Source organism: Saimiri boliviensis, chromosome 12, assembly GCF_048565385.1.
Source record: "Saimiri boliviensis isolate mSaiBol1 chromosome 12, mSaiBol1.pri, whole genome shotgun sequence".
Lineage (NCBI taxonomy): Eukaryota > Metazoa > Chordata > Mammalia > Primates > Cebidae > Saimiri > Saimiri boliviensis.
This window is the reverse complement of record NC_133460.1, coordinates 25,641,576-25,655,351: the sequence shown is the minus strand read 5'-3', so window position 1 is coordinate 25,655,351 and position 13,776 is coordinate 25,641,576. Positions and strand designations below refer to the sequence as shown.

At 57.1% G+C, this 13,776-nt stretch overlaps 1 protein-coding gene across 5 annotated transcripts in view; it reads right to left on the bottom strand.

The window, feature by feature from the left end:
- Positions 1 to 71: 71 nt before the first annotated feature.
- OGDHL (oxoglutarate dehydrogenase L) overlaps positions 72 to 13,776 on the bottom strand; it is a 28,246-nt gene continuing 14,541 nt past the window's right edge. For 4 of the 5 annotated variants that reach the window (XM_010340603.2, XM_010340602.2, XM_074382111.1 and 1 more), the window contains exons 9-23: positions 12,855 to 13,034; positions 12,581 to 12,709; positions 11,620 to 11,799; positions 11,167 to 11,319; positions 10,494 to 10,596; positions 9,848 to 9,976; positions 8,694 to 8,844; positions 5,822 to 5,949; positions 4,821 to 4,999; positions 3,346 to 3,417; positions 3,102 to 3,227; positions 2,941 to 3,013; positions 1,487 to 1,650; positions 1,145 to 1,299; positions 72 to 441 (exon numbers count right to left, since the gene is read on the bottom strand). In XM_010340603.2, coding sequence (XP_010338905.1) covers positions 318 to 441; positions 1,145 to 1,299; positions 1,487 to 1,650; positions 2,941 to 3,013; positions 3,102 to 3,227; positions 3,346 to 3,417; positions 4,821 to 4,999; positions 5,822 to 5,949; positions 8,694 to 8,844; positions 9,848 to 9,976; positions 10,494 to 10,596; positions 11,167 to 11,319; positions 11,620 to 11,799; positions 12,581 to 12,709; positions 12,855 to 13,034 — 2,046 coding nt within the window. In that variant the 3' untranslated portion in view covers positions 72 to 317. Of the gene's footprint in view, positions 442 to 1,144; positions 1,300 to 1,486; positions 1,651 to 2,940; positions 3,014 to 3,101; positions 3,228 to 3,345; positions 3,418 to 4,820; positions 5,000 to 5,821; positions 5,950 to 8,693; positions 8,845 to 9,847; positions 9,977 to 10,493; positions 10,597 to 11,166; positions 11,320 to 11,619; positions 11,800 to 12,580; positions 12,710 to 12,854; positions 13,035 to 13,776 lie in introns of those variants that run through there. The other variant, XM_074382113.1, reaches the window with a different exon arrangement.

Below are 13,776 nucleotides of genomic sequence, written 5' to 3'. Positions count from 1 at the left end.
GAAGAAGGCAGCTAGGGCTGCCAGGATGGGAGTGGCCGCAGACACAGCCTCCCGGGTGTCTGTCTTGAGACACAGGTGGCGAAGCCGCACAAGAAATTCCAGCAAGGTGGGAACAGCTGGGGGGTGCTCCAGCACAGCAGCCTGCCTATAGGACTCCTCTGCTCCCTCAGACCCAGGCATGACACCAAAGCCAGCAGTGCAGGCTCTCTGGCCCTGTCACTGAGTCCGTTTCACCTGGGGACCCCGCAGCCCCTCTTCATCACCCCCTTGGTCCCCAGACAACCCCACAGTAAGACCCACACAGCTCTTGCCCAGCTCTAAAATGTCTTGCCCTCAAAGGCCTGGAGATTGAAGGCAGTATCCAGAAACTTCTTCAGTGACACCAGGTGAGTGTTCCTGTTTCCTGTGGCTGGTGCAGCCGCTGGGTCCCGGCCGACATACCTGGAGGAGGAAGACAAGCTAAGGGCAGGGCCTAGCCACCCCAGACTACCTTCACCCCAGGACCGCATGGGCATGCATCTGAGAATGGCTGACCCTGAAGCCACAGGCCCTGCCTTCTGGCCCTAGCACCACTTCCAATAAGCTGTGAAGCCTGGGTCAAACTCAGTCACCCAGCCACAGAAGACTGGGGAGAAACTGTCCCTCCATGTCACTGCACCTGCCCACGAGAACAAACAAGGCAACAACTCAAAGGCTTTGGGGAGAAACACACTTTCGGCTTCTTGGAGTTTCTCAGGCCCCTCCCTCATCTTCCCAGGGACACTCGATGCCAGTATTGAGCACCCACCCTGTGCCAAGGCTAACACATGCATCAGATCTAATCTTATCACTGTCCTGTTGTAGAGATCCAGAGATGAAGGGGCTACATAACCGGCCTAAGACCAAAGGCAGGAGTTCTGAGTCAGGCAGTAAGTTCCCTAATTCAGTTCTGGCCGCAGTAATGACAATGCCCCATCCCTGATGGGTAAGCTGTCCCACCACAGACAAGGTGCATGGAGCCAGCACGAACTATGGGGCGAACTCCTTGGTTTCCAAATGCAGCCCAGAAAAGGGCAGGGGCCAGTTCTGGTGGCACAGCCCATGAGACAGGCGGAGCCTCGCCTCAGGGCAGAGGAGGGGGGCAGGCAGCAGCCCCGCCAGGTACCATATGGGCCGCGTGCGCCTCAGGGTGGTCGTGAAGCGTGGGCTGATGTAGTCATAGTAGCCCATGTTCTTGTGCTCCTCCTGACACCAGGCCAGCTCCGCACGTGGGTACTTCTCTGCCTCCTGCTTGATCAGGTCGAAGGGGAACGGAGAGATCTGGGGAGGCAGGAAGGCAGGAACAAAGGAGCATAGCCAGAGGAGGGGCGGTATGTCCCCAGCACCCCCAGACAGGAGCCACAAGGCATCACTGGCCTTCACCTGGCCTGCATGGCACGCTGCACAGAGTCAGGGCTAGCGATGTGAGCTTCCCCATCACTTGACTGTGCAAGGGGCTCAGGAGTACCTGCTCCAGGCGCGTGATGGCCACCTTCTCCTCCAGACCCTGGCTGCTCCGCTCCTTCACCAGGTCGTAGTACACCTTTCCCGTGCAGAAGATGAGCCGCCGTACCTGCTCAGGGGCCTGCGCTGCCACCCCATCTTCAGGAATCACCCGCTGGAAGCTGGTTCCTGGGGGTCCAATAGGACACAGCAGAGGCATCGGTACCCAGAGGGGCTGGAGCAGCTCGGGATCAGGCCTGCATCTGCAGTCTCTCCTTAGCCACCGAGACTAACCCCAGGTTTGGACCTGTGGCTGCAGTGGACACCTCTTGAACTAAAAGATGGAGCAGGGGGACAGATGACACCCTGAGCTGTCACAGGGGGAGGGGTGGAGATAGCCAAGTGTTGAGCCCTGGGAGCATCACATTTAAGGTGACCGGAGGAGGAGGTACAATGGGAAGGAGTCTCCTGAGGGAGACAGAGAAGGTGACATGATGGACCCCTCTGATGGCATCATTCTTTGCCCCAAACTTGCTTCTGCTCAGCTGTGCCCACCTCCCGCAGAGCACTGCAGTCCCCCATCACCAACCAGCTGTCCCAGGAAGCTGCTGCATGCTCCTCCTCTTTCAGCCTGGCAGCTGAGCCCTCACCTCAAAGCCCCATCCATTCGCCCTTCCTGAGCCCATGAGCCTGACCTCAGGTAACACACTCTGCAAAACCTGTCAGCAGGCTCCTGTGCTGTCCCCATATCCCTGCGTCTCAGGTGAGGACTCTGGGGCAGAGAGGCCAAAAGGATCCCAAGCCCTCAAGAGAGAAGCCAGCACAGGACAGGCAGCCCAGGTAGTACAGTCCCAACATCAGAGCTCTGACTGCCCGCTTCAGCCACCTGCCCTCACAGAGGGGATATCCAAACACACATGGGAGAAAATCCAACCCCTATCCATACTGAGGCCCTTCCCCGCCCTCCCCCTACTGCCCAGGACCAAGACAGCTCTGCTCCACCGGTCTCACACCTGTCCTTCCCAGGACATAGCCATCTCTCAATTGCAACTACAGGTGTTTTATCTGATCTGACTCCCAGGTCAATAAGGCCAAGGACTCCTGGAGGGGATACCAGGACCCCAGGACCGTAATGTCTGTTTGGTTCATGAATTTTAAAAATGGACAAATGATTGAATGATACTCAATGTACTGTGAACTCAGCAGGCCTCCGCCAGGCCTCGATCAGCCCTGCTGGGGCCTGAGGGGGCCCCAATGCACTCATCTGACCATGGACTCAGCCCACAGGACCTGAGCTGGCCAAAGTCAGTCACTGTGCCAACCTCCCAACCCTATTTCTAGTGGGACCATGGCAGAAGCTGCTGCAGGTCAGCAGTGCCACAGGCAGAGGGGAGGATGGAGGAGCCCCAGGAGCAGAAGCCACGCCACAGGCCACCGCCCCAGTGTGGGCCACCCCACACACCCAGGCCAGGCACGTACCGGATACCATTTGGTCAAAGCTGGACTTGGCCTCTGGGTGCCTCAGCAGAGATTTAGGTGTGAAGATAATCAGCTGGAAGGGAAACACACGCCCAGCTGCCAGCTGGCCCTGCCTGGCCAGGGCCCCTGCGTGTGTCCCCTGCCCTGGGATGGAAACTCACCGGCTTGCGGAAGGGCAGCAGGATCTGCCGGCGCAGCACGTGGAAGTAGTTGGCCGGCGTGGAGCAGTTGACCACGATCCAGTTGCAGTCATAGAGCTGGCTCACCTCGAAGTCCTTGGTGAATGCCTGTGGAGATGAGATGCGTATGGCCAGGGTGGCTGTCTGGTGCACCCATACCCTGGACCCCCAGCCCTGCGAGCACAATAGGGCACGCCCCTGTTCTGGGGACAGCAGCAACACTCACAGGGTAGGCATCTGAGTCGTCATTGCTCATCTGCAGGAACCTCTCAGGCCTCGCTGACGAATGCTCCGGGCCCTAAAAGCAAACACCGGACAGCCCAGGCTGGCCCCACCGCGGGACAGACATCTGGCCCTGCAGGGACCCCAGGCTCAGGGTCGAGTCTGAAGGGCTTCTCAGCAGAGATGCCCTCACCCTGGAGCCTAAGCCACAGAAAAGAACCAAGAATGTGAAACAAGAGCAGAATAAGCATCCTCAGAGTGGGGTCCGCCCAGAGCTAGCACAGCGTGTGAACTTGCAGGGATGGAAGAAAAAGCAAAAACCCTGCACTGAGACATGCTTTCTCTGGAACATCCTGCAACAGTGGCTGCCACTGACTGAGCACCTGTTACAGAGCAGGCAGAGTCTAGGACCCCCACACGCCTTACTCGCTAATCCCCAAAGCAGCCCCACGACGCATACACTCTTCCCCACTGCACAGATGAAGAGGCAAGGAGAGGGTAAGAAACTACTCATGACCGTGCAGCCAGGTAGGTGCGACCCAACTCAGCCTGGGCCTCACCCATCTTCACCCACACGGGCCACTCTGCTCCATAAAAGCAGCAAGACAAGCCCATGGGCATCTCCAAGCTGGCTCCCCACAGGACAGGGGTGACCATCCCATAGTGCCACCCGCCCACTCTTGCTGGGGATGGCCAAGGACCCAGGTTCCCACACCCAGCCTGGCCCAGATCCCGCCGCCCAAGAAGCTGCCCCAGTGGGCAGCCCCAGGCAGGAAGCCTCACCTTCCTCCTCACTGACCCTGTGTTGTGAGGATGCCAGGCACACAGCCTGTAAAACACTCAGAACTGAACACATCGTTCGGGGATAATGGTGGCGATGAGCCCCCTGCCTGTCTCCCTTCTGCCTGGTCAGGACACGTGTCCACCCAAGTGGTATGACATGACACCCTGCTCCTTCCTCCCCTCCTGCTAGCCCAGGAGACTCCGGAGGATGCACTCAGCCTATATGTCTTCCCTCTGCCCCGTGTGTGGCTGCAGAGGCAGGTTGCAAAGGAGGGGACCAAGGGACAGGCAGTACTGCACAGGATAGCTTGAAACCCCCAGCTTTGAGACCTTGGGCAAGCTTCTCCACCCCTCTGTGCCTCAGTTTCCTCATCTGAAAAGCAGGAACAGTGCCTACTTCATTACGTTGTATGGATTGGAAGAGTTAACATTCAGAGGCATTGAACAGTGCCTGGCACATAGCAAGTATCATACGTGGTAGCACGTTCTGCTGCAGCAGCAGAGGATTAGTTAGGTAGCACCCTCTTCTCAGCAGCTGCAGCATACGCATGTGCAGACCCCACCCTGCACAGACCCACATGGTCCAGGGGCCTGAAAGGCACATACCATCCAACTCAACAAAAGACCCAGGGTCCATCCCACCCCTCCAAGGCCCGCCAGAGCCCACCAAGCCACCAGCCACCACCACGCCCTCACCATGCCTTCCATGCCATGGGGCAGCAGCAGCACAATGCCGTTATGCCTCACCCACTTGGCCTGGCCAGTGCTGATGAACTGGTCGATGATGCACTGGGCTGTGTTGTGGAAGTCCCCAAACTGGGCCTCCCAGAGGACCAGGGCATTGGGGCTGGCCATGGCATAGCCCAGCTCAAAGCCTAAACAGAAAACAAGATAGAGCCTGCTGCACACTGTCACCAAGTGGCAGTGGCTCCAGTTATACTCAGCCTTTTCTCAGTATTTCCTCCCTGCCCCCACCCATCCTTCCCACAAGCCAGGGCAAACCCAAGGATTCCTTGGGATTTAAAGGGGAGGGAATGTCCCATCCTGGGGGCTGACAACATGCCCAGAGATGCCACCCTTAGCCCTGACATCAAATGTGGTCAGGTTCAGCCTTATTTAGGTATTCTGGGGAGGCATCAGGGACCATCTGCCAAGAGGAACTCCTCAAAAACATGCAGAGCTGCTAAGAAGGGGCAGAAACAACCCTAGAGGCATCTCCCTGGGGCGGGGGGTTGCCTGGCCTCTGGTGGCAGGCAGTGAGGACGAGGTGAACCAGCTAACGAGGGAGCCGAGGGAGAACATGCACAGGAGACACAGGCAGGGAAGCCCAGAGCCCAGAGAAGGGATCTTGTTCCTGGTATGCAGGGCAAAGAAGGTGAGATGGGGCTCAGAGGAACCCACGGCAGGCTCTGTTGGGCTCTCTGTCTAGGCCCATTGGGCTCTGATACCCACAGAGGCCCCTCAAAGCAAGCAAGGCCTCCCAGCTGGAATCCCCAAGGGACCCAGGTGGGACACGATCTCACCTACCACATGGCCTTAGGTGGGGGCAGCCCAATCATCATCCCCCAGGGCCATCCCCTGGGGGCCTCTGAGCATCTCTCGACCCCTCCCAGGCCCTAGGCCCGGCCCCTTCCCAGCCCATTTCTGGTCCCCAGGTGTCCTGGGTCTGCCTGGTGTGCAGGGGAGCGTGGACCCACCCAGGACTCCGTACTCCGAGAGGGAGCTGTTGCACACAGTGTACGGGGCCTGGTCGGGCCAGAGATGATTCATAGGCACGCACGTCCTGCGGTCAACCTCCTGGTCATGGAGAACGTGGTGCCGGTGACTGCAGAGACACAGACCGGGGCAGGGACAGAGGGCAAGTGGACTGGCACCCGTTCACCTGAAGCAGGGAAGCTGGGCAGCAGGAGGCAGGCAAGCCTCCATCACTGTCCCAGGAAACCTGCAGGGTCCCACAGGATGGTATCCAAGAAGGCTGTGGAAAACCGGACCACGTGGTCCCTCCTGCAGGCTGCCCCCCGCCAGGCCTCCCCAGCCTGCCCCCTGCCTGCTGGCAGCCCCCGCACACCACGCACTGGGGGATCTGGGGGAAGAAGTTTTGAGTTGTGGCACCTCCCTGAGTCTCAGCTTCTCACCCATAAAGGGGACCTGATGAGACACTTCCCAGGTGCTAGCTGGAGCCAGAGACCCTAGAAGGCCACTTCCCCTGCCTCATCTTGCTGGCTCCTTTACCATCTCACCAGCCCTGTCCCAACTCACAGAAACTACTGTGTAGTAGCTGAGGTGGGCACAGTAAGTGATGGGCACCTAGCTGAACCCATTCCTGGCAAGGACTGACATGCAGCTTAGGGTGTATCAGAGGGTCACCTGGGCACTGGCTGGAGCAAGGCCAGCAGAGATGAGCAACCAGGAATGAGACAGCCAGCTGGTCAAGTCCCAGAAGCCATACCACTTTGACTTGCTAACCAGGAGCAGACTGAGGCAGGATCTAGGACATTTTAGATAGGGCCCAGACCAGAGGAAATGTGGGGTGGACAACTGACAAGTGTCACGTTCCCATCTGGATTCACAAAGTCAACTGCAAACAAGCAAGATAGAGAGGCGCAGGCTTAACAGCAGCATACATGCACACACACACACACACACACACACACACACACCCCACACACACATACCACACACACATACCCATCTCCATGCACCACACTACACACAACCACCACCCACACACATACATACACACACACCACATACACATACATCAAACACACCACACACACTACACACCACACACACACAATACATACCACATACACCACACACACTATACACACCACACCACACACACTACACAAAATCACACACACATCACACACTATACACCAAATACACCACACACATCACACACACCCACACATATACCACACCACACACACACTTCACACATACAAAACACACCATACACACCACACACTCACCACACATATACACACACATCACACCACACCATACACACCAAACACGACACACACCACCCCCACACACCACATATACACCATACACAGTAGATACCACACATATACTCCACACATACCACACAACATACACAGACACCCCACACACACCACACACATACACACCCCCTACACACACCACACACACACATCACACACACCATACACACCCTACACACACACACCCGCCACACACACACCACACAACCCACAACACACACATCACACAACCACAAACACCACACAACACACCACACTACACATATCACACACGACACACATCACACACCACACACACCATATCACACACCACACACCACACACATCTCACACACCACATACTATATACCACACCACACATACCACATCCCTCACACACCCACACATACCACACACATACCACACACATACCACACACACCATATACGCACATACATACCACACACCTCACACATCACACACACCACACACACCACACAGATACCACACACACACACCACACACTACACACCACACACACCCACACATACCACACACACCACACACATCCCCTACACACACAATCACACACACCATACACCACACACACACCCACACACCACACACATACACATCCCACACATACAACACACACAACACATGACACATACCACATAGACACAAACACATACACCAGATACCACATACATACCAAACACCACACACACCACACACAAATGCCACATACACACCCCACACATTCCCCCACTCACACCACATAGACACCACTCACACCACACACACACCACACACATCCCCCCCACATACCACACCCCCCACACACACACACCACACACCCCACACACATACCCCACACACACCCCACATGCACACTCCAAACACACCACACACAAACACACCTACGCACACATACACACCACACACAAACACACCCCACACCACACACACACCAAACATATCACACACACCACACATACCATACACACACCACACATACACACCCCACACAAACCACACACACCCCAAATGCACACTCCAAACATACCACAAACACACCTACACACACATCACACACACCACACACCACACACAAACACACCACACACATACGCACCCCACACCACAGACACCAAACACACCACACACACACGTGCCACATACATGCCAAACACATCACATGTACCATACACAGACCCCACACACTCCCTCCACTCGCCACACACCACACACACACCACACATACATACCACACCCAACTCCCTCACACTCATCACCCCCCCACACACACACACATACACACACAATACTGAGGACCACAGATGGCTACAAGCTTGACCTCAGTGGACAGCTTGGGCCCAGCAGTGAGCTCTGCACACTTGCCCTGGGGGGTCAGCGAGGTGGCCATCTCATGATGCAGTCAGAGGGCAGAGGCTAGAGATGCTGTGAAGATTCCCCCCATCCCTTCCCCGGACAAAGGCCCTCCTCAGGATCCCTGAGCCAGGCCCAGCTTCTGCTCCAGGTCTCCTGTGCAGATGCTGAGCCCGACTGCACTCACCTGAATGTGCCCCTCTCCACATCCTGCCCACTGAGCCGCACGTGGATACCCTCCTTCAGCAGAGAGCCAAAGGCCATGTACTCTGCCAACGCCCAGTCCACTGTCCGGTTCTTGATCATGTCCGCCCGGCCCCGCAGAATGCGAGAGAGGCCTGCGGGAGGGAAGCGCTGGCCTGAGGGCCGCGGGACAGCCAGCGCCGGGGTGGGTGCGTAGGTGCTCAGCGCACACTCTGCACACAAAGCAGGGCAGCCATCTGATGATTTGGCCAGAGGGCAGGGATGCTGTGGGAAGGCCTGGTGTCAGGCACCCCTCCTCTGGCCGAGACAATGGGCCACCCTGAGCCCATGGAGAGGGGGAGCAAGTACCATTTCACGAGTGTCAGCTGTGCGCCAGACACTGTCAGACACGGAGTCACTTCCTCAGGATCACACAGCTGTCCAGGTGCTGGGATGTGAACCCATGTCCCCCAGCCTATGCTGTGCTCCTGTCGGCCCTACACGCAGAGGCTGACACATGAACAGAGAGGGCACGTGCTCCAGACGCTGTCAGCCACTGCCCCAGGACACTCGTTCTCGGTGCATACTGTAAGGGAACCCCCTCAGAACTCCTCTAGGTGGGTCAGAGGGTGTACAGGCGCCCCAATGCAGCCACGGGGAACCCTCCAGACTTCCCAGGAAAAGGCCACAGTAGCCCCAGCCAAGGGGTGCCATCGGTGACCACCCACAGCCCAGGCTCACCCCAGCTTGATAGGGCTGCCCCTGGTCATTGGTCTAGGCCCCAGCAAGTCCTTTCAGCTGAAGAATCCTGCCCACATTCCAGGCTGCATTCCAGCACCTCCATAGGGAGCCCTTACTTTCCAGGGACTTCCAACAAAGGCATTTGGAAAATCCAAGGTGCCCAATCTAAGACTAGTCACTGTTATCCAGCTAGCAGTGTGGCATCTGGAGCTGCCCAGCTGACCACGCCCACCCTGAGAGTTACTGTCACGGGCACCTCACTGGGGCACGAACAGGCATGGAGAGCTATGCCGACCCACTGCAGACTGAGCAGGGACGTGACACACAGTCTCCCTCACGTCCCAATCAACCTCCCTTCAAGGCACAACATTGGGGCAGGGCCAGCAGACCGGGCTGCAGCCTGCCCAGCAACCTCACCAGTGTGTATCTTAAAGCCCTCCAGGGGCACAGAGCTGGCCACGCTGCCGATGTGGGTGAGCACGTCCTCAGAGATGCCTGTGGCTGGGCACGTCATGCTCTTGGGCTCTCCATCTACGTTGAAGAAGCCTGAGAGGGAGAGAGGCTCCGTCCCCACTGGGTCAGTGGTGGGCTCTGATCCCCCTGGCCAGCCTGCTTCCCCAGGACTGAGGTGCCCATGGCTTCCTAAACTCCACCAGCACTCAGACTCACTCTGAGTCCACCCTTGGGATCTGGGACAGCTGGACAGCCACAGCTGCAGCTCCCCCACAGGCTCAACCCCTGCCTCTGGGCCCCAGGATCACAGCTCATCTAACCCTGCCCCCCAGGGAGGTCCCCTGGTCCCAAGCATCCAGTGCCCAGGGCTTCCTCTCCCACCTGGCTCTGTCCTCCCTTTCAGTGAGCACCTGTCCATTCATATTCAGAGGGCACTGGTATCCTTAACTGGTAGGAATTGGCCCCACACAGCTTTGAGGTCTCAAGGGCAGGGCCCACAGCCTCCAGGGTAGGCAATGACAGCTCTTACCCAGGGCCATTCTAGTCCTAATCCCAGTGCAAAACCTCAAGGCTCAGGGGAGTCCCTCTGAGCCACACACCGCTCACTCACCGGGCCAGGGGGAGTCCAGCCAGTGCTTTATATGCAGGATCTTTTTATCTTTGGACCTGCCATAAGCTTCCTCACAGATCCGGTCATATTTGGCAATTTCTTCCTGGAATCAGGACAAAGATGTGAACAGAGCAGCAAAGCCCTGAGCAGCCAGAAGCCCAATCCACCTGGACTTACAAGTCCTGGTCCCCATCACTAAGTTCTAGAACTCTCTGTCTCTGGCCTGTAGGGACCTGTGGCTAGAAGCCAAAGTCTCAGAGTTCAGAGGATCCTGCACAGGTATCATGAGGCTGGGCAGGCCTGCAGTGCACTCAGTAAGGGGTTTGGGGAAGACTCCAGAAGCTTGTAGTTCTTGCTCTGAGCTCCCTGAAGGTGGAAGGACCAACACTCCGTAATTATGGGGACAACCCCAGCTCAGGGCTGCCTCCTACAGGAAGCCTTGCTTAGGGCTGGTCTTCCCCCACCATGCAGTACCCACTGTGTCCCACCTGGCTGTAATTGTATCCTTAGTTCCTGGTCCCCTTTGGTAACAGGGCCCTCGTGGGGACAAGGACCATAGTGGCGACTTCTTTAAATTCTTAGTGTCCAGCCCTGGGCTGGTAACATCTACAATTCCTCCCCAGGGTACCCACCCAAAGTTTGTCCTGGACACCCATGCAGCCTACCTGCCTACCTCAAACTCCTGCAGGGTGACCGTGCCCTCAGCAATAAGCTTGTCTGCATACTTCTTCAGCACAGGCACCTGTCTGTGGATCTGCTTGTACATGAGTGGCTGGGTGAACATGGGCTCATCCATCTCGTTGTGGCCACGCCGGCGGTAACAGACCTGCAGGAGTAGCCAGAGGGGCTCGGGCCTCCCCTACACTGTGTGGTCAATGTAGCTGCTGCAAAACTGGGGAATGTCAGGCAGGGCACACCCTCTGGGGCCCCTTCAAGCCCCACTATCACCTATCGTCTAATGAATGTCCCATTACGGGCCTTTGCACAGATTGTTCCTGGTGGCACTAAATATCTCATCCAAGAAGCACTCCCAGCCCTGAGTGCTGAAGACGCTGAAGACCTGGCTGTCTCAGCACAGCGGGGATGGGCCACCCACTCATGCCCTGGCCTCAGTCCCCAGACCCACCAGGTCCACAACAACGTCTTTGTTGAAGGTGTTTCTCCACTCGGCAGCCACGCTGCACACGTACATCACAGCCTCTGGGTCATCGGCATTCACATGGAAGATGGGTGCATTGACCACCCGGGCCACGTCAGTGGGGTATGGTGAGGAGCGGGCCATCCGGGGGTCCGTGGTGAAGCCAATCTGTAGGGGTAGGAGGAACCTGCTGCACCTCTCAGTCTGCTCAGAATAAGACAGAAGGTGCCAGCCTCGGCGACTGAGCAGGGGGATGCCTCAAGGTCCACTGAGGTGCTCAGGAGGGATGTGGGACACAACAGGGTGATGGCGAGCAGCCCCACAATTAAACACAGCAGCAGCTCCCTCGGGAACAGCAGAAACACCAGCCGGGTGCACCCTACTCTTTTTTGCCAGTCACTTTGACACACCGGTAGTGAGGAACACAGGCCTGGAAAATCCCAGTCCCAACAGCTGCTAACTGCCATCTGGGGCAAGGCACTTACATTCCTGCAGTCTCAGCTTCCTCATCTATAAAAAGGGCTCACTCAAATTCCCAGCTCACAGGATGTTCAAGGACGATGACATGACTTAATGCAAATAAGGCAGTGAACACAGGGCTTTCTAGACTCAAATGAGCTGTTAGAAGCTCAGCTGCCTTAGAGAAAGGGCACCAAGGCCCCTGTGTCTGAGATCGCCCATGCGGGACAGCACACAGCCAGCCTCTATGAGGCACTTCCTACACCAGTGCTCCTCCTTCCAGCCCTGCCTATCCCTCCCTTTTGTGTCCCCTAATTTCACAGACCAGGGCGCCAAGGCTGAGGAGATCAGGGTCCTGCCTGGGGTCACAACTGGTAAGCAGCATGGCAGTGGGCTCAGAGCCAGGGCCACCTCACTTCCCTCCAAGTTGCTACACGGATTTCCAGGGATGCTGACGCTGTGAGACCCGGCATGGAGCCTACACCCTCACCTGGTTATTGACGACGATGTGCACGGTGCCGTTGGTCGTATAGGAGGGCAGGTCACTCAGATGGAAGGTCTCATACACCACGCCCTGGCCGGCAAAGGCTGCATCCCCGTGAACCAGGATGGACATGACCTGCAGGGCAGGTGTGAGCCAGGAGGGGCTGCATGCCCAGCTCATGTAGCCCAGCTCCACACCTGTGCTATGGAGACCCAGGGCCCGGCCCTCTGATCTCGCCCCACGGGGCCCAGGTCCTCAGAGCTCCTGCAGGCGAGCTCACCTTCTTGCCCTGGGCGTCTCCACGGTAGAACTGCTCTGCTTTTGTCTTCCCCTGCACCACAGGGTCCACTGCCTCCAGGTGGGAGGGGTTGGCAACCAGTGACAGAGTGATGTTCCTGTTGGTGACACGGTTGATCCTCTCATGGTACATGCCCAGGTGGTACTTGACATCCCCGGAGCCCTGAAGGTGAAGGTGGGAACATGATGGACCCTCCCTCACCAGACAGGAAGACACACAGGCAGGCATTGCAGCCCACAGTCAGGCTGGCACGCTCCCCGGATCCCACTGCCTTGGAGGGCCGAGCTGTCCCTGACCCCCTCTCTCCTCATCACACCACCCCTCCTTACTGGCCTGAGGGAGGAAAGCAGGGACCCCAGCTTCAGCTCTGAGCCTCTCTGCACACTGACCACAAAGCAGGAGAGCATGAGAGCGGGGAAAGCCATCCAGCAGTGGGGAAAGCCACCCAGCAGCGGGGAAAGTCATCCAGCAGCGGGGAAGGCAGGGAGAGAGGGCAGCGCCTAAGCGTCAGCGCAGAGACCCCCCCAGGCCAGGCCACCAGCAAACACTGCAGCTGAATCCTCCGACTCCTCATGCCAACGGCAGCAATGAGGGACACACAGCATTTTATGATCCCAAAGTAGGGAAGACTTATGGCATTCTACACAATATCCTAAGCCCAGAAAACACCAAAGCCTACTAAATTCTAAGCAATGTGTCATGGGGGAGCAAACCCTGCCCAACGATAGGGGAAACTAATCAAGCTGAGAAAAATATTCATAAACAAATGCAGGCAAAGGGTGAATCCCCTCAGTGTACAAAACGCTTCTACAAATCAGGAAGATAAGGCCCAAAAACTCCATCAAAAAAATGAGCAAAAGCCATGAGCGGGAATTTACAGAAAAACACAAATGGCTGAAAAGCA